The following is a 15,356-nucleotide window of genomic DNA, read 5'->3' as shown; positions in this document are numbered from 1 at the left end:
TATTATAAACTAAAACTTTTCATCTCGTGAGATTAATCTATCACTTGTGACAATTTTAGAAGGGACTGATTCTTTGTTACAAGTAAGTAAGAACTTTATTGCTGGTGCTTAAATATTAGAAGCTGCTTTATACTGCTCTGTAAGGTAAAAAAAGCCACGAAGTCTCGGGTTTGTAGGTTTAAAAACAAACTCAGTTAATAACATATTTCGTCTTGTCAGTCAACCAATACAACGTGACAGATGGTAGATATTAAGAAATCTTTCCTTTACGGGATCAGTGAAAAGCCATGTACAGAACTTTGGGAACTTATTTCTAGTTTTGGAATTGCAAAATATGATAGAGCGCACTCAAAGTAGCTTCGAATCGCCGAGAGCGCACACGTAGAAAACGTTGCAATCTTCCTGAAATTCGAAGATCTGGGTGCAGACGAATTCTAGAGTTTGGCAACACAACTAAAAGAACGTATTTCGATCGCTAATTTTTAAATAGCCAGGGAAAAATTCAATCTAATCGTTCGGCGCGATAACCTGTACGAAGTTTGCATGGGAGTTGAGATGATATCACTGAAAGGGATGCATTAAGTCGTGCTTTAAAGACCTTTAAAGACACCTTATCTACTTTTTTTTTCTAGCTATCTCCGATGAATACTTGCAAATATAGTCAGGAAATACGCCCGTCTGATAAGAATCTAAACTTTCTTCGCGGAAAAGGACATTTAAAAGGTTGCCGTGAAATGCCGAACGAGTCCCTTTGCCGGTGCTTAAATGTTAGAAGCTGCTTTAGACTGCTCCGCAAGGTGTAAAATATATTTACTTTCATTAATTGAAATGATGCAGTGACCCTTGATCAAATTTTGTATTCTTTTATTCTTTATCCAGGCTGTAGCACTTACGAACTTCCAACAGGATCTCAAATAATTTCTCAATTCATCATGGATGGATCAAGAACACTCTTTAACGGATCAAAGCTAACCTCACGTCTTCAGTTGGAGAACGTTTTCTTAAAGCTGCTTCTTCTACTCTTCATTAACTTGCTAATCAAAAGAAACACGTCTTTGGAAATACATTTATTAGCAACAGCGGTCTTTCATTGGGAATTTGCCATAGGGACACTTTCACCAACACCATCATATTCTCTTCTACCCAGTGTAAACAACGTTACTCCGTCACTGACAAGTTTTCAAGCAACAATTGCGAACGATTTTTCAAGAACGTTAAACGCGAGTATTACAGCGTCTAAAGCACTTAATGAATTGACTTCACAAACTGCAAGTTTTCAAATTAATACGCCTGTCACAAAAACAAAGTTAGCACATTTGCAAGGTAAGATGGAAGTCCTTTATTATGGAAGATCCCAACATTCACTCTTACTGTTTCGTTTTCTCCGAAACAAATCCAACATGACATTTTAACTTCTCCTTCTCTAACACTAAACTTATAACAGGTTGTCCCTTTCATTCACTTAATCGTTCAAGAAGATGTTTACCTAAGAGTGAATTATTCTTTAAAACAGAAGAAAGACAAGAAAAAAACTGTGAATTTTTTCAACCTGGGTGTAGATCTAAGTTTCAGAACAGCAACGCCAAAGTAATATATTTTAAATACACTATTACGTCTTTAAAATGAATTTAGAAGAAAAACATCATCGATTTCAGTTATCGTCCGATTGTAACTTTGCATTATCTTATTCTACTGTGAAACAAAAACATCTCGTTGATGGCTTTTACATTAATTCAGGAATAAATCTGAAAGTTCAACATCCGGGTCGTCCTCAGGCGACGACTTACAGGCGCTTCGATTCGGAAATTCTCGCAAAAACGCATATTCATTTTATAAAAAAAGGGGGAGGGGAGACTAAAATTTCTGGCAGGAGATTTGTACGTTGACGCAAACAATGTCTCCGGAGAAACACGTCTCCGTGTCACTTTTTTAGCGTTTTAATGGTTTGTTTACAAGATATCTTTAAGGTTTTCGTTTGGTTTGTCCGCCCAAGCTAAACTGAAAACATGTCCTAATTGATGTCACTTTGTTTTTGTTAGGTATATGTGATGAGCACTGGATTCATGATGGAGATCTCTGTTACAGAGTTGTGACAGAAGCTAGAAAATTCAATTATGCTGAACGATTTTGCGCCATAAGCTCGGCGCATCTGATATCGATAACAAGTAAAGACGAAAATGATAAAATTTTTAATTTAGTTGAGAAATTTATTGGCCAACCTGGCAAAATTAAGATATGGTTGGGAATGGAAAGACTATCGTCAGATTCTAAACTCCATTGGATTGACAATAAACCGATTGCGTACGAGAATTGGGCACCAGGTGAACCAGACCAGACGGGCGCATGCGTACAAATGATTCACAAAGGATGGTGGGAAGACACTTCATGCGAACAGCAGCTTCCTTACATCTGCAAGAAAGGTGAGTCACTGAAAATCTTTTGGTGCAGGTTTGGGACAACTTCACTAAAACAAGTCTGTAAAATAATCGGCTGTAAACCTCTGAAAAATCCCGAATGAAAGACAAAAATATTTCGGGTCATTTAGAAATTTTATTTTCCAGTTTACAACCTTTTCTAGAGCAGCACATTCTCGTCCCCAGAGGCCGCGCTCCTTTTGGTCTGCTCCAAGAATCGCGACCTCTGGACAGGTCCAGTCAGAGTGAGATTCCGGTTCTGATTGGCTTTCCAAACACAATAGAATGAGACCGGAACCAATCAGATTTGTAGACTTGACTCTGAGCATGCGCGGAGTGACGGGAAGTCCGTGAATCGCGGACTTCAGGTGTTGGAACCGGCCAGAGGTCGCGATTCTTGGTGCTGACCAAAAGGAGCGCGGCCTCTGGGGACGAGAATGACAGCAACAATGTTTTTGGCAATATGAATTACGTTGGACAGTTGGAGACGCGCATAAAAATTGCACGGAAACTGTATTCTTTTTTAACGTTTTATTATAATTTTTTTTTTCATTGATCTCCCTGTCCACTAGTCTAGTATAACGGTTCAAGCCTTATTGAAGTAAAGCTGTCTTTCTTTTTTTTTGTTGTTTGTAGATAGCACAGCCAGCCTGCCTTACTCGAGAGCTACAGAGCTTGGAATACTCATTGGAATACCGCTGGCTTGTTCTGCGATCATGTTAACGGTCGTCGGCATTTTACTCGTGAAAAGTATTCACGATTCAGAGGGGACATTTTACGGATACGGAAAAAATCGCGACAAGGACAAAATACACTCTTGTCTAGTGACAATGAGTACTAGTATTGCGCATGTCGGAGCTGTGGGGTATATCAACGAGCGCAGATCCAACAGGTCAAGCATGCAGTTTAATGCTTCTGTACACTCTAGCGCCCATTCCTCTCAACACTCACGCAACAATTCTATCGTGGAAGCCCCAGAAATCACTATCACTCCAGAGACACCGGAAGCACATAGAAGATTCGAGGCCAAAGTGTTTGCGTCTTCAAGCACGAGTATTGAGCAAGAGCGCTTTCAATCAGCAAACAGTTTAGAGAATCTGTTGTCGAGAAAGTACATCAAGCCAAAAACGCGACGCCTGCGTTCATTGCGAAAGTCAGACGCTGTTGTGACTCCCGCGGGGCACCACGGGAAATACACAAAGAAGGACGACCAATTTGAATTTTACGAAATCTAATTTGACAAGTAATTTTTAGATACTTAACTTAAAACGCTTTGAATTGATATGACGTCAGCTCCCGTACAGTACGATAAAATGCGCTTTTGTTGATGATCACTGACGTCGATAATAAATGCCAAAACTTTTTCTGGTACTGAATGGTAAGTCAGTTTTGTTTCCGTACAAAACCGATTTATTATCAATTTTAAAACATTTTCCAGCAGCAACAGATCGTCACCTGCTCGCAGTAACATTTTTTTTGTTCTGATTGAGAAACATGTATTTAATCATGCGAAATAAATTACCTGTCACTGCTTTCTAATTAGGGTTAGGGTTAGGGTACTTGACTCATATGAGTAAAGGTTATTTTACAGAAATGTTATGCTACTACAAGAAGGCATATCATTTTCTGACATATGGAGAACAATTGAATAATTCAAAGGTGCAAATAATTCAGTTATTAGCGAGCCACTTTCACGCAAACTTTCATCGAGATTTGTATTTAGATTATCAAGAGAGTATTTTGCTTCTGATTACGCCTTAACTTTAAACAGTATTTTTAAGAATTTCAACTTAGTATGATGTAGGAAGAGATTATTTAAACAAATGAAACCGCTAAACCCCTTAAATTCGTTCGTATAGTTCTCAAAGAGAAGGTAAAATAACTATTGCTTTCAGTAAGTGCCGCGTAAAAATGAAATCGTAGGAACTACTGAGCTCGCGAAAGAAGTACAAGACATTTCGATACAGGATAAATCAAACACTTATTCTCACTTGGTTGTTTCTTATTCTTTTAGCAAGAGGATTTGGACTGATACTTGAACTTTAAAAGATAGTCTAAGTATTTATTTTTGAGCATGTCTCATATTAATAATTTTGTAAGTTATTATAAAACGCACCAGAAATAAAGTATTAGCGTTGTTAATGTTTGTAGGTGTTTTTACCACCGTAGTAGGCACAGTGTTTCGAGGCACAGACAAGCTAACGGAACAATAGGTTTTAAGTCTTTTTATTCTGTTTCATTGTGTTGTAGAAAATACAATTAATCAACCTCATTTCAGTTCTACGAAATTAAATTTATATATTTTACACTTGTACAATATAAATATCTGCTCCTAAATAATGTAAATGTGCTGTTCTCAAACTTGTTTGCAACTTTTCTTCAAATCTCTAAAATACAATACTGATCCACAACTAAGGTAAAAGATTTTCAATGGCAAGGGGGATTTCTGCTTTGATAAGACTCAAACGAATGGGTTTAAAAATTTGTCGTGTCCATTATTGGTATCAATACCAGCAAAAAAATCGATTTTTCTTTTTTCTCTCATGGCTGCTACGCTAGGTGAACCAAAGCTTTTTGATCTTTACTTCTTTTCTCGGTCAGCCCTCTAAACTTCACCAGACTTCTCTCGGTTGGCACTGATAAGGTAGACTGGACTCTAGGACCTTTGAAACTCAGATCTTGACGAGCACTTAACGCCTTGTGCAAAGCCTTCGTAGCCTGAAATAAAACAAAAGAATAGTATAAAGATAAGATTTTTTTTCTTTTCTTTATCACTTGTTTGTTTTGTTTTCTCACGTTAGACAGATATATCTGCACACGTTTCTAAGAGTTTGGAGGTGCATCTCCTAAACGTGATACTGTAAACTAAGTAGCGACCCTCGTTACAGTCAGATACGGTAAACTGACTCACTGCTGTGTTAGTCTGCTGTATCCATGCCTCAGTGCGATGGTCAAGTTTTCAATTTAAAATTCAAGAAACATTCCTTTTAATACGATCTACTTGAAAATGATATTAATTTGAATCAAAGTTTGCTCCAATACGTTCCTGTTATTTGATGAAAATTCTACGGGTTTTGTTTTAACACGGCGCAACATTAACTGATGAAACATGACTTGGAGGCAGCGTGGCCGAGGCAGCGTGGCCGAGTGGTTAGAGCGCCTGATTTGAAATCCCTAGGTCCCGGGTTCAAATCCCGTTCTGACCGCTAGCTGATGTTGTTCTCGGTAACCCCAAGTTCAACTTCTCGGCTGCGCTTGTAAATAGCCAACTCGTCTGCCTCCCGCCAGTTGGGATTCTTAACCTAGTTATGTTTATTTGAATATTTATTTGTCATTGTTTGTTTACATTGGTCCTGAAAAGCCTCGATGGGGAGTGGCCAATTAAGTATACACATACACACATACACATACACAAATTGACATCTCACAACGCTTCGTGGCATAAGCGATATCTTTCCTTGTTGTTGAGTGCCTAAATTAAAAACCATACGTAACTTTCACCTGATTATTGATTCGCAAAATAAATATACTATTGAACCTGGGTCTCACTATTTTCAGTAAGGGGTACGTGATGGGATCGCTACTTTCAGGATTTATTAGCGCCCATGATTTTTTAACGTTACTGTCGGGGCGCTGCTACTTTCGAGGGGTCGCTACTTTCGGGGGGTCGCTTCTTTCGGGGAGTCGTTACTTTCGGAAGTTTACGGTAAATCACTTGTATTTTTTCCACCGCATCCCAAAACTTCATTTGCAAAGTTCTTAACTTTTACAAACGGTACGAATTTAGTCTGATACTGGGACCTACATGTAGACATTAATGGCCTAATATGTACAAGTCACTACTGCATGTACGATTAAGTAACTGCTGACCGTGTCCCTGGGTGCATATATCACGCTTAGGGACTTCCTCCCACAGTAAAGATTTAGATTTAGATGACGCATGTTAGCAAAACTCTACAACAGAATGTAAATTTAGGTACTTTGGACTTGGAAACCGTTTCCTCGTCTTTGCATGCCTGGACTAACCTTTTTCTTTCCCTTTATAATATTGATGTGGAAGTCCTGTTCCTCCATACAGGCTCGTATTTCTGGAAAAACAGAGCCACGAATCGGTGGTAGAACAGATTTACCGCTAAACTTGGCTGTTGCTTCAGAATTCTTCACACCTGAAAGAAGCCAAGAAAAGTTCCATTGAAGATTTTCTGTATGTTCTACTCATTTCTTGTTTTCATGTTCTGCGTGGAAATGTTTGCCACATATTTTATGCAAATCTGTCAACAATGCTCTTTTCTTCAATGACTTTTTGCTTCCCACTCTGTCTATATTATTAACAATCATTACTAAAGAAGAGGAAACGTTCACAACAAATATATTGACAAAGTGTACAATGTAAAAATGTCAATGTCAAATAATGCAAAGGATTTTGTGCTGATACACTGAACACTGGGTAATCTTTTGTGCCACCTGTAGTATTGTAAAGCGCCATGGACAATTAGTGGAAAATGGCGCTATATAAATGTATATTTATTTATTTATTTTATTTATTTTCTAGTTTCAATTATTTCTTTTTCTTCCTATTCTTTTCCTTGTATTATGTGTTAGGTTAGTGTAAGTTATGTCCGACCAGATTAGTCATAGTAGCTGTTCTGTACCTGTGGCATGCTGGGACAGCTCTTGGTAACTGTTGGTTTCCCGGATGGAAGCCTCGGCCTGACGTGCGGCTGCTATTCCCATGTGACTCTTCATGACGTCAGTTATCGCGCGTCCAGGAAACAGCCGTGAAAAAATCGACACAATTTCCTTGTTCTCAGGGTCTAAATAGAGTGAAACAAGGACGTCATGTCGAGCACCGTCCAAGTCCTGGAAAAAAGTAAATAAAGAAACAAACAATTAACACTTAATACGCTTGATAAAAGCCCACAAAATGAAATTCTTTCCCCGCCCGCACGACGTCCAAGATTGAACAGCAAAAACACAACTTAGGCCCGGCATCGACACTACGCCGGAGGAATTTGAAAACGCAACAATCACCGGTCATTTGTGTTTAAAAAAACCTCAGGCGGGCAGGCAAATCACATATCGTCATGTCATCGTTTTCGAAGGGCTCTGTTTTCAAAATGTTTTCCGTCCACACGAAAACGAAAATCGAATTCCTCCAGTTTGAAGAGAGTTTTCGAAAAGCTCCGTTTTCGTGACGGAATAGTGTGGACGATACGCCTAACAGCAGAAATGAAATTGCACTCCGGCGTTAAGTGTGGAAGGGGCCTTAGAGAGAGTAGAGGTATGTAATTAGCGTGGAACTCCAGCGTGTTTCTCTCGAGGAAAGACTTGTATCGCTATTGCCGATTCTACAAGACACACGCACCTCTATCATATAACGAGCCCTGGCACGTGACAAGTAGTAAGCTCCAATGCGCGGGTTGTATCGAATACACGTGGTCAGGTGATCAATAGCTTCCAGGTAATGCCTGTCGTAGTACTCCAGTATTCCAAACTCGTTATAGACAATGGACAGTCTGCAGCGGACAGACCAGTCACTGCTATCCATCTCCAGCGCCTGTTGGTAGTCGGATAGAGCGAAGTGCAACTCATTCAGGCGGAAAAAACAATCTGCGAAGGCAATGATAAAGTCGATAAAGTCATGGGTACCGCAGGAAGTACAAGCATGTATTAAAGTTAACGATTGCTGCATTTATTTCAGCATTGTAACTGCAGGCCTGTGTTTTAAACAGCTACATGTACAGACATGTATGAGTAGTGTGAGAAGGGAATGCCTGACGGGTACAGAGGGGGAAAAATGAGATCTCTTGCGTCTGTTGTTTGAGTTTTCCGTACTTAACTTTGATCACAAAAAATATATGTACTAGTTTTTCACCTAGCTATTCACCTGACTCTCTTTCACCTTACACCCAAATCTTCAGTTTAATAATTGTTTTAACTCGTTTAATTGAAGATATATAAACAACAACAATCTTTTCAATTAAACTCCTGTCAAAAGAGGACTATAAGTAAACGAATCGAGTAAAAATGCACTTACCATACGAATACTGATTTAGTTGTACGTACAGTGTACAAAGAGTCTTATTTACATTGATCTTATTCATTATGGTAACTCTTGAGCAGTCAGTGTAATCGTTTGTTACTTTTTTTTTTTAAACAAATACCTCCTCTGTTAATGTAAAGTCCTTTTTCATTTTTTTCCCCTTTGATTGCTTTGTTTAACAGAACAACTGCCTCATCATAGAATCCTTTCCTAAGGAACACAATAAAAGAGTATTATAAATACAGTCATATTATGGTCAAACTTATAACAGCTAGTATGCAAGTCTCTTTGAAACAAGAATGAATGTTTAATTGACCAGTCAGATCAGGGTTAAATTTACAGAATCTGAGATGGTCTAAAAAGCCAACCACAGTGCAAGTTTCTTGATGTACATTAACATTAATAAAGAGCTTAAGCAATACACGACGGCAGTGATAACGAGAATGCAACCTTACAAAAGGTATTAATGAGAAGAACAGTGGCTTTGCACGTCCGTAATAAATGTCTGTACATTTCTTCGTCGTCCTCTCCGCATGACTAAGTTCTGCATGTTTTGAAGAACACAAACGACGGCGGCTAATTTTCGGTATTTTCATTTGGAACTGAATGCTGGTATTACATTTTTAGCTTGAGCAAGTTCTGATACCTTGCACTGCAAAATTCGAAGGTAAAATAACAATTCATTGTTTACTAGGCGTTGTCCTAAGCTGTTCTGACCTGAAGCATTCCACAGCAAAGTCATTATAGCACAGAAGAAGTTGTCTTTGTGCCTCTTTGTATGTGCTGTTAGATTCTTCATGGTCCGTTTTGTCCATAGCTAAGAGATAATCGTCTATGGCAGCATTAAAATCAGACATCCTTCTATGAAGCGCACCACTGGAAAAAAAAAACAGTCAGCTGGCATGTCAAATAGATTTCAAGTCAAAAACAAAGAATATTGCTTACTAAAAGATGCTCTTACAGGTAGCTCTAAATATCTAATTACATTATGAACAATTTACTTGTCTGATACCTGTAATTTCTGCAAGTTTTAATGTGCAGACATGTAGCTAATGAATATATACAAAGTAAATGCAAGACAGTCTTCTTTCCAGTGATATTGATTCATAAGACAGTGTTTGAGCCATACTTACCGAAAGACATGAAAATCTGCCACTGATGGATTGGTTTCTATGGCAATGGATATTTTAGAGAGAGCTTCTTTGATTTTGCCCATTAGATGTAACTGTATGGCCTATGAGAGAAAAGCAAGCTAAGAAAATCAATAAATGATTTCCAGGACAGATCTAGGCAAGGTTCACCTGTAATACTGTGCCCCCAGCAGCATGTATCTGGTGGCCACCCACTTTTACGTACCCTCCTACACAGTCAGAAAGGCTCATCACTCAATCTCTCCTCCCCAATGAATGTCTGCTGAAACAGTGCCTATTTAAGAGCCCTTGAAGACTACATGTATATTTCAACTAATGAAAAACATATATTTACATGATTTGTAAGGACACGTACATGTATTTTCAGTCATGATCAAATTCAAATACTTGTACAGTGTATATAAAACAAGTCAACATTGAGAATTGATAATTTTTTCACCTGTTGTCTGCTGTCCTTTGCTTTTTTCTCAAGTGAAGCCATCAAAGTTTTAGCTTCTGCATTCTCAGGGGCAAGAGCGAGTGCATCTTTAGCATCATAGTAACAGAGAGTTGACTAAAAATAAAGAAATAATTATAAAACATATAAAGAGTTCACTTACCATAAAATAGTTGAGTTTCACTTTTTTTAAATTGTACAAGTAAAATTATACTCCTTTTAAAATGCTTCCAACTGCTCCTTGAAATATGAGATCCCTTATTTTTTTGGTGCTGACAATTTACTGGTTCCGACCATGATCAAGGTCAGTGTCTGTATTGACTCTTTCAAATATACATATACATGTACAATTGTATCAATCCATTCATTGTGCAGTACCAGAAAATATCCATACTCCCCCCACAGAAGGGATTGAAATTTCCTGGGGGGTGGGGGGATCTCTTCACGCTAAGAACAAAAAATTTAAAATGTGAAGTTTAATAGGAATTTCCAGAGGGGTGGGGGGTCTTGGAAAAAATTCTTTCTGTGGGGGAGGTATGGATATTTTCTGGAACTACACATTGCAAAGAAGACTATTTACAGGTGGGATACATGTTTGTAAGTCATCAAGAGTCTACAATACAGTATTTACGTGTACATGATTGTATTAGTTACACTGTCGATGTTATGTTAGTGACTAGCCACCACTAATTTGTACTCTCAGAACAAACTTTTATTGGACAGAAATCCTGCCCATTCAACGATGTTGTACTCACATTACGGAAGAGTTCATGTAGTCTTGCTCTCATGATAAACAGGTCTGGGTTCTCAGTTTCTTCTTCTAGTCTTTTATTTACAAGTGCTAAACATTCTCCATGTCTCTGAAGGGCAGCCAAGCAAGCCACGCTATTAAATCCAAAAATTATCAAACATAAATCATTACTGTATAATAATTATTAATAAGTTTCCATAACACCAAAAAACATATTAGGAATACAGTGTGGTGAAAATAGTAAACTTGGAGCCCTTGGGAAGTGTTACTGCATGGAATCTACAATTGCATATATAATTGTATATAATTATACACCATGTATAATCTACTCCGCACATGTATGGAGTATGTGTACTAAGATCGATAGTCTGACTTTCACAAATGCTTAAGGGAAATGTTAACTTCAAGGTCAGTCACATAGAAGGCATGTACATGTACTAGCCATGGCTCAGAAAACTCTGTAGTATTTGGCAACAACAACAACAAAAAAACCTGTTGCATGTTGAATGCTGGAGCACAGCAGACACTGCAGTGTCACAGTCAAACCTCCACTAACAGCCACCTGTCTCTACAACGGCCACTTTTTTGTCCCAGCATATGGTCTATACATGTACATTCACTCTTATTTCAACCTTTCCCAACAGCCACCTCTTCACAATAGAAATGGCCACTAAAGTGCATCCCAACAGCCAAAATAACCTCTTGACCATTAACCATTGACTGATAAAGGATGTATACCAAAACCCATTTTTTACTGCAAAAGGTCATGAAACTTGATCTGTACCAAGCGTCGTTGGTCTCTGTTTCTGTTTGGTTTCAGTTTTATTGATCAATACACGTGTACATTTTATATTGATTTTGTTAATTTTGATTTTGATTATGTTAATTGTGCATGCATTTGTATGCTACGGTAAGCATTTTTTAAAAAATAGAAATGTTGCACCCCAAAAAACAAGCAAGTGTTATATTACACCCCTAGCTCCCTATAGTGGTCACCTCTCTACAATGGTCACTTTCCTCTGTCCACAAGGTGATCATGGTGGAGAGGTTCAACTGTACTATCAATAATACACAAATGTACTTCCACCAGCAAAATCACATCAAATTTGCATATTTGAAAATAATAACGTCTGTGTAGACAGGTATACGGCACTTGAATACAGACTGAGTCAAGAACTTGTTCACAGCAATTGCACTACAATGACAGAACTACTTGTAAACAAAGATAAAATCGAATGTTAATCAACTTAAAATTAAGTTAAGTTCAACAGAAAAGTCTCTTACCTTCTTGTGTGATAACCAATCATTTCAGGTTTCATTTCTGCTGCTCTTGAAAAGGATTCCAATGCTTCACTGTAAAGTTTTTCATCAAATAAACATTGTCCTTGAAGAAAGTACAGAAATGCTAATCTGGAATATGTTTGATCATTGTCTGGATCCAGTATACAGGCTTTCTTGAAGTTTAAAATCGCAGACTGAAAGTCACATATTTGCAAGTAACTTTCACCTCTTGCAATGTAGTTTTTGACCACTTCTGGTTTTAGAGAAATAGCTTTGTTAAATGATGTTATAGCCTGGTTATGGTCCTCCCAATCTGATAGTGTAACACCTTCATTAAAGCTGAAAAAAAACAAAACAGTGATGTTCAAAAATCACTGTAAAACTTGTACAAACGCTCTGCAATGTTTTACTTTGTTAACTATCAACTTAGTAGTTGATAAGGCAAAAAACTGATGTTTCAAGCATTAGCCCCGTATATAGTCGCGTACATCCGAGCAATGCTTAGATATGCACTACACGGCCTGCAGACTGAGGTTCTTCTTTTACTATATTCATTTAATAAACCCCTTTTCCAAGGATCTAGTAATAATACAGACTAATTTAGCGAGTAAATAAGCGAAAGTGGAGTTTGAGGTCTCTTGTGCTTTCTGTGTAGCTCAGATGGTATTTTCTACAGATATTTCGTACATTCTTTATGTAATCTGCAGGGTTATAATTATGTTGCTACCTCTATCTTCATGTTAAGTTAGAAGTTCTAACAAGATGTCGGAACGCGACAAAGAACGTGCAGCCGCGACCAATTGCATTTCCAACGATTTCCAAAACACGCCAGGTTCATTAAATTCATTGAGAAATACTGAATCTGCTTAGCTGTAAGCACACTACTTACTGTTGTTCAGCTTTTGCATCTATCACAGTTTCTGTCGTCAGAACAACAACCGATTTTCGCCGGTAGTTTGAGTGTGGTGTGTTCGTAGTTGGAACCAGCTCTGCGAGTCGAAAAGAATTAACAATAGTCTTTCTTCTCCTTCGTATTTCTTTGGTGACTTCGCGACTAAGATGTGAAGGTTCATCTCCGCTGTTTTCGTCTGACTCCGAAGGATGCTCGACGAACTTTACAAGAGCTCTTTGAGGAGTCACCAGATCTCCTTCTTTCCCTTCATGGTCATCTTCATTTCCTTCTGATAGTTTAGCTGGTGTGTTACTTGACATTTGTTGTAGTCACGTGCTTTCAAGACGAAAATCAACCCTCCAAATTGATGTGTTCTCGCGGTACATTCAGACAACTTTTGCTCTTACCACGGGCGCCATGTTTGTTTTGTTTCAATGGCAACGGACTGCCTTTATCGCTGGCTCAGGAGTGTTACTTAGTCCTTCGCGACCTTGAGGGTAAGGAAACTTTCAGGATTGGATGGGACTCCTGGAACCAGGTTGGCCTAATTGATCTGCAATAGCTGGTTTTCACATGACGTCACTAAAATTCGAACTACAAAACTATTGATCTTCCTGAGATTTTACTTAAATGATGTATAAGAGCATCAGAAAACTAATATCCATACAAATTTTCGCTCCGAATGGGCTCTTGGTTTTGTGATACACAACGCTTGAATTTCTAAGCTTTTGCGTGACGTGGCATTTACATGACGGCCTAGAGAGCTGTCATCTTGATTAAAAAAGTGACTTATTTCGGGGAACTTGGCTATCTGAACAGTTCATGTCTTAGAAAAAGTATTATTTTAATGTTTTAGAGTTCCTCGAGGGATAAATTCACGCTTTTGTACCAAACTCAGCGACAGCTGTTTCTGTTGGTTTCCGGCCGCCATGTTGGTGCTCATACGGATGGGCACCAGCATGGCGTCGCCATACAAATCTCTAAAAAAAAGGGTAAAAAATTTCTCCGCATATCTCGCACAAGAAAAATTGCTGTGACCAGAATTTTGGCGAGAGTCTTTGCATAATTACCTTCTTTCATTTCCCAGATTCTGGACTTTATCCATTGACCGGTTTTGATTTTTATTTTGAATTGGGTGACACTGAAAACCAGCAATAGTAGAAATTTTCGACTGTTTTATTACCTAGACCGCGTCAGTGAAAGAAAAATTATGAGATGGGCACCGACGTCACAGAGGTCATGGGTTTGAGTCCCATTCAAGCCTGGGACTTTGTCTCACTTTATACCACAAAGATGTACACAGCTGTACTATACCAGGGCCTGTAGGTCGAGCAACCTCGTTCTCAGGTCCAGGGGGCGGTAAGATGAGAGACCCTGGGAACGAGGTTGTAGGTAGGGGACTTCATAGCCAGTTTGTTGCAAAAATGGGCGTACGATCTTGACAAAAATATCTAAATACTATTAAAAAGACACCAGCAGATACGAAACCCAAAACCACTGGTGGAAAATGGAACGCATACCCCGACATGCTCAACAGCTGTGCTCGCAAGGTCCTTGGACTGAGGCAGTATTGCTAAAGGTAAACTAAAATCGGTGTTAGAGGCAAGTGCTGACCTAGACTGATTTAAATTCGGATAGTCATACATATATCGAGAATATACCCATTATTAATTCAACCCAGGCCTTATTTTCGCAACTACATAACTGCTACAGCTTGCTTACATACATATACATACATACATACATACATACATACATACATACATACATACATACATACATACATACATACATACATACATTCTTTATTCAAGACGCAAAGTTACAAAAGTATACATATAAAAACAAAAGATAAAAAAGAAAAGGCGTCTCGAAAAGGAAGTTATGAGGTAAACCCTATATAAAAACTCCCTAAAAATAATACGAGAAATACTGAAAATATATAAAAACAAGGATCCTTAATTAAACATTCGGATACAATTTGAGCTTCGATCGGAATAGCTGGAAGCTATCAGCTTCCACTAAGTCTCTTGGTAAATTATTCCATAGCTTAACTATTCTAATAAAAAAAAGAATGTTTGTAACAATTGAGTTTGGCAGGTTTGATATAAAGTTTGTACGAATGATTAGCTCTCGTACACTTAGTTGTGGCGAATTCGAAAAAGTCTTCAAATTTCAGATGATAAAAACCAAAAACAATCTGTCTGATCTGTCATGTCTTTACATGTTTATCCCGCATCTGTTTAAAGTTCAAAATACATATATGTTTATGGACTAAATCTCAGGTGAAGTCCATAAACTTTCCAAGAAAGAAAAACGAGACCAATATTCCTCAGCACGATCCGAACAAGCTAATCACCTATAATTTTTACAATGGATCTTTTCAAA

The 15,356-nt window shown here is 38.2% G+C and overlaps 2 protein-coding genes across 5 annotated transcripts in view; one reads left to right on the top strand and one right to left on the bottom strand.

The window, feature by feature from the left end:
* Positions 1–4,564, top strand: part of LOC145485364 (uncharacterized) — a 15,135-nt gene extending 10,571 nt beyond the window's left edge. For all 4 annotated transcript variants that reach the window (XM_081464043.1, XM_081464056.1, XM_081464051.1 and 1 more), the window contains 3 exons: positions 880–1,323; positions 2,040–2,420; positions 3,051–4,564. In XM_081464043.1, the coding sequence (XP_081320169.1) occupies positions 880–1,323; positions 2,040–2,420; positions 3,051–3,649 (1,424 nt within the window). In that variant the 3' untranslated portion in view covers positions 3,650–4,564. The remainder of the gene's footprint in view (positions 1–879; positions 1,324–2,039; positions 2,421–3,050) is intronic.
* A 60-nt stretch (positions 4,565–4,624) lies between these two features.
* On the bottom strand, positions 4,625–13,512 carry LOC145485353 (tetratricopeptide repeat protein 16-like). Its single transcript, XM_081464035.1, has 11 exons — positions 12,966–13,512; positions 12,080–12,415; positions 10,800–10,929; positions 10,048–10,161; positions 9,591–9,691; positions 9,175–9,333; positions 8,579–8,667; positions 7,780–8,024; positions 7,067–7,274; positions 6,441–6,580; positions 4,625–5,132 (listed from the first exon to the last, which is right to left on the bottom strand). Exons 1-11 carry the CDS (start codon positions 13,286–13,288, stop codon positions 4,965–4,967), a joined length of 2,013 nt encoding a protein of 670 aa, XP_081320161.1. The 5' UTR covers positions 13,289–13,512; the 3' UTR covers positions 4,625–4,964.
* Positions 13,513–15,356: the final 1,844 nt, after the last annotated feature.

This window comes from Orbicella franksi, chromosome 1 (genome assembly GCF_964199315.1).
Source record: "Orbicella franksi chromosome 1, jaOrbFran1.1, whole genome shotgun sequence".
In the NCBI taxonomy this organism is placed as follows: Eukaryota; Metazoa; Cnidaria; class Anthozoa; order Scleractinia; family Merulinidae; genus Orbicella; species Orbicella franksi.
The sequence above is the reverse complement of the archived record's forward strand: the minus strand, read 5'-3'. Positions and strand labels throughout refer to the sequence as shown.